This window comes from Lampris incognitus, chromosome 9, assembly GCF_029633865.1.
Source record: "Lampris incognitus isolate fLamInc1 chromosome 9, fLamInc1.hap2, whole genome shotgun sequence".
Classification (NCBI taxonomy): Eukaryota; Metazoa; Chordata; class Actinopteri; order Lampriformes; family Lampridae; genus Lampris; species Lampris incognitus.
Window position 1 is genome coordinate 17,354,388 of NC_079219.1, and position 3,007 is coordinate 17,357,394.

At 44.7% G+C, this 3,007-nt stretch overlaps 1 protein-coding gene across 1 annotated transcript; it reads left to right on the plus strand.

Annotated features, from left to right (window-relative positions):
• LOC130117941 (E3 ubiquitin-protein ligase TRIM21-like) lies at nucleotides 1–1,418 on the plus strand. Its single transcript, XM_056286214.1, has 2 exons — nucleotides 1–789; nucleotides 847–1,418. Exons 1-2 carry the CDS (start codon nucleotides 1–3, stop codon nucleotides 1,393–1,395), a joined length of 1,338 nt encoding a protein of 445 aa, XP_056142189.1. The 3' UTR covers nucleotides 1,396–1,418.
• Nucleotides 1,419–3,007: the final 1,589 nt, after the last annotated feature.

Sequence of the window (3,007 nt, forward strand, 5' to 3'; positions counted from 1 at the left end):
ATGGAGGTACCCTGTGACATCTGCCTCGACGCCAAGGTCAAGGCCCTGAAGTCCTGCCTGGTGTGTTTGGCCTCTTATTGTGAGACGCATCTAGAGCCTCATCACAGAGTTGCAGCCTTGAAAAGACACAAGCTTATCAACCCCATAGAGAACCTGGACGACATGCTTTGTAAACCACACAATAAATTTTTCGATCTGTTCTGTAGAACAGATCAGATATCCATTTGTGTCAAATGCACAGAACACAAGACTCATGATACAGTCACTGCCGAGGAAGAGTATAAATATAGGAAAGCTCAGGTAGGGAAGGAAAGGGCTGTGCTACAGCAGATGATAGAAAAGCGGGTGCAGAAAGTCGAGGAGATCAAACACTCAGCAAATCTCAATAAGAAAGATACAGAGAGAGAGATAGCTGAGGGTATTGAGGCCTTCACTGCTTTAATTAACTCCATCCAAAGAGCTCAGACTGAGCTGATGGAGGGCGTCGAGGAGCGACAGAGAGCAGCGGAGAGACAGGCTGAAGGATTCATCTGCAAACTGGAGAAGGAGATCATCGAGCTCCAGAGGAGATCCACCGAGCTGGAACGTCTCTCGCACTGTGAGGTCCAGATCCACCTCCTCCAGAGCCCCTTACCCTCGTCTTCCTCCTCCTCTTCCTCGCAAATAAAAAACTGGTCTAACATCACTGTCCACAGTCATCTGTATGTAGGGATGGTGAGGAAAACTGTGACTCGACTGGAGGAGACATTCACCAGAGAGATGGAGAAACTGCTGAAACACATGGAGAAGGTGGGGGAGGATAGGGACAACCTGCTAAAAGATGCCAGACTGAGAACGATCCAGCAGTTGTATGCAATAGATGTGACCCTGGACCCTGAAACGGCACATCCTCAACTCCGCCTGTCCAAGAATGGAAAACAAGTGAAATATGGGGACACATTACAGAGGCTTCCCAACAAATCAGAGTGGTTTGATCATAATGTCAGTGTCCTGGGAAAAGAAGGCTTCTCTTCAGGTAAATTCTACTTTGAGATTCAGGTCAAAGGGCTTGAGTGGGATTTGGGAGTTGTTAGTGAATCAGTCAAAAGAAAGGGAGAAAACGCACTCAGCCCCAAGAATGGCTACTGGATTATATGGCTGAGGGATGACAATCAGTATGTGGCTCTAGATGACCCCCGTGCCCCCCTCAACCTTGAAGAGAAGCCTGAAAAGATTGGTGTGTTTGTAGATTATGAGAGGGGGTTGGTGTCCTTTTATGATGTTGGGGCCTGGACACTGATCTACTCTTTTACTGGCTGCAATTTCACTGAGAAAATCTATCCATTCCTGATCCCCAGCAGTTACGTTTGGAATGACTACCCTCTGATTATTACTACTGTCAAACCTACACATTGAGTTTGATCAGCAACTTTTTCTTCTTTTTTTTTACATTTATTTTTTTTTACAAGCTAGATAGGCATGGTAGATTACTTCATGACCAACAGGAGTACACGTTACAAGAATTTCAAAACAAATTCCCAATACATTTAGTAAACCACCGAAAATGGTAGTCTGTGATTGTTGTAACTCTGTGTAGTTGTCATATTCATTGGTTGGACTTGATGAGAGAAGGACGCTTTGTTTTACCCAAGAGTGGAAGATTGTTCAAAAGATTAGCTAATGGCTCTCAGTGATGTCGGCGTGCCATGGGGGCATCCACGCCGGCATGTATGAAAAACAAACTTCCTTTTAAGGCTTGTGGATTTGTACTTTCTTTCAGGATTTCAACCCACATACTGAAGGCTGCTGAGTAAAACATGAACATTTGAGCTACGAAGCCTCTATTCAGCTCTATTTAGCTGCTTGCTAATCCAGAAGCAATTGTTTTCTGCTCGCCGTTTGAATGCCCAAATCCTTGTTAACCCGTTCCCTGACCTTAAATTCAGCCAAAACGCTCACACACACACATTATACAGCAGGCTCTGGCCTTAAGTTAGCTGAGTAAGCTAAGGTCAGAAACAGCAGTACAAATAAAAAACAAAAAACCATCTGCTTTAAAGATTAGCCAGATTTAGAAAAATCTATTTTTTTTCTTCTTTTTTTTCTTTTCTTTTTTTTGGTGGGAAAATGGTTTTTGGATGTAAGAGGCACAGGCAACATTTTACACGGGTGAAAATTATTGAGGCACAATATTGTCTTACGATGAACTACAGTAAGGTAATCCTTTAAACTTTCAATGGATTGCACATTAAGTATTGCATTGCTGTTACATTGGGGATCTAAAGTAGTTGTGGTCACTAAAACTCAATTTTGAGTACCAGAGACGCAAGGTCGACAGGGACAATAGGCCTGTAGTATTAAGAATTCATCATTGAGATTTTAACCTTTTAAACATGTGAGCAGTTACCCTGTTGACATGTCATCGGGTGTGTGTGTGTGTGTGTGTGTGTGTGTGTGTGAGAGAGAGAGAGAGAGAGAGAGAGAGAGAGAGAGAGAGAGAGAGAGAGAGAGAGAGAGAGAGAGAGAGAGAGAGAGAGAGAGAGAGAGAGAGAGAGAGAGAGAGAGAGAGAGGCGCTTTGAGTGGCTGTTGCAGTTAGAAAAGTGCTATATAAAATGAAACTTGACTGATTAACTCCACCTACTGCATAATTTAGAAAAATGCTAAACAGTCGACCAGGAGCTGGGGGGGGCGTGGCTTTCCGGCAGCTGAGAGAGGCGGTGACTGCTCTCCCAGCCACGGCGCGAGCCCAGCCCAACCAACCCAGCTGTCCAGTGGTGCTTCTACAGCCGTCAAATGCACTAGCTGGGCAACCACTGCAGAAATGATGAGGGAGACAGCTAGGACGATACTTGGTGTGTCATCAGGACAGAGGAAGGAAGACAAGGAGACTTGGTGGTGGAATGAGGAAGTACAGCAAAGTATACAGAGGAAGGGTTTGGCAAAGAAGAAGTGGGATAGTCAGAGAAATGAAGAAGTAGACAGGAGTACAAGGGGATGCAGCATAAAGCGAAGAGAGGTGGCAAAGGA

Bases quoted from the DNA above. Each gene is read 5' to 3' on its own strand.
- LOC130117941 (XM_056286214.1), top strand. From the start codon at position 1: ATGGAGGTACCCTGTGACATCTGCCTCGACGCCAAGGTCAAGGCCCTG. The intron at 790-846 runs GTGGGGGAGGAT...ACGATCCAGCAG, and splicing joins TGCTGAAACACATGGAGAAG to TTGTATGCAATAGATGTGAC.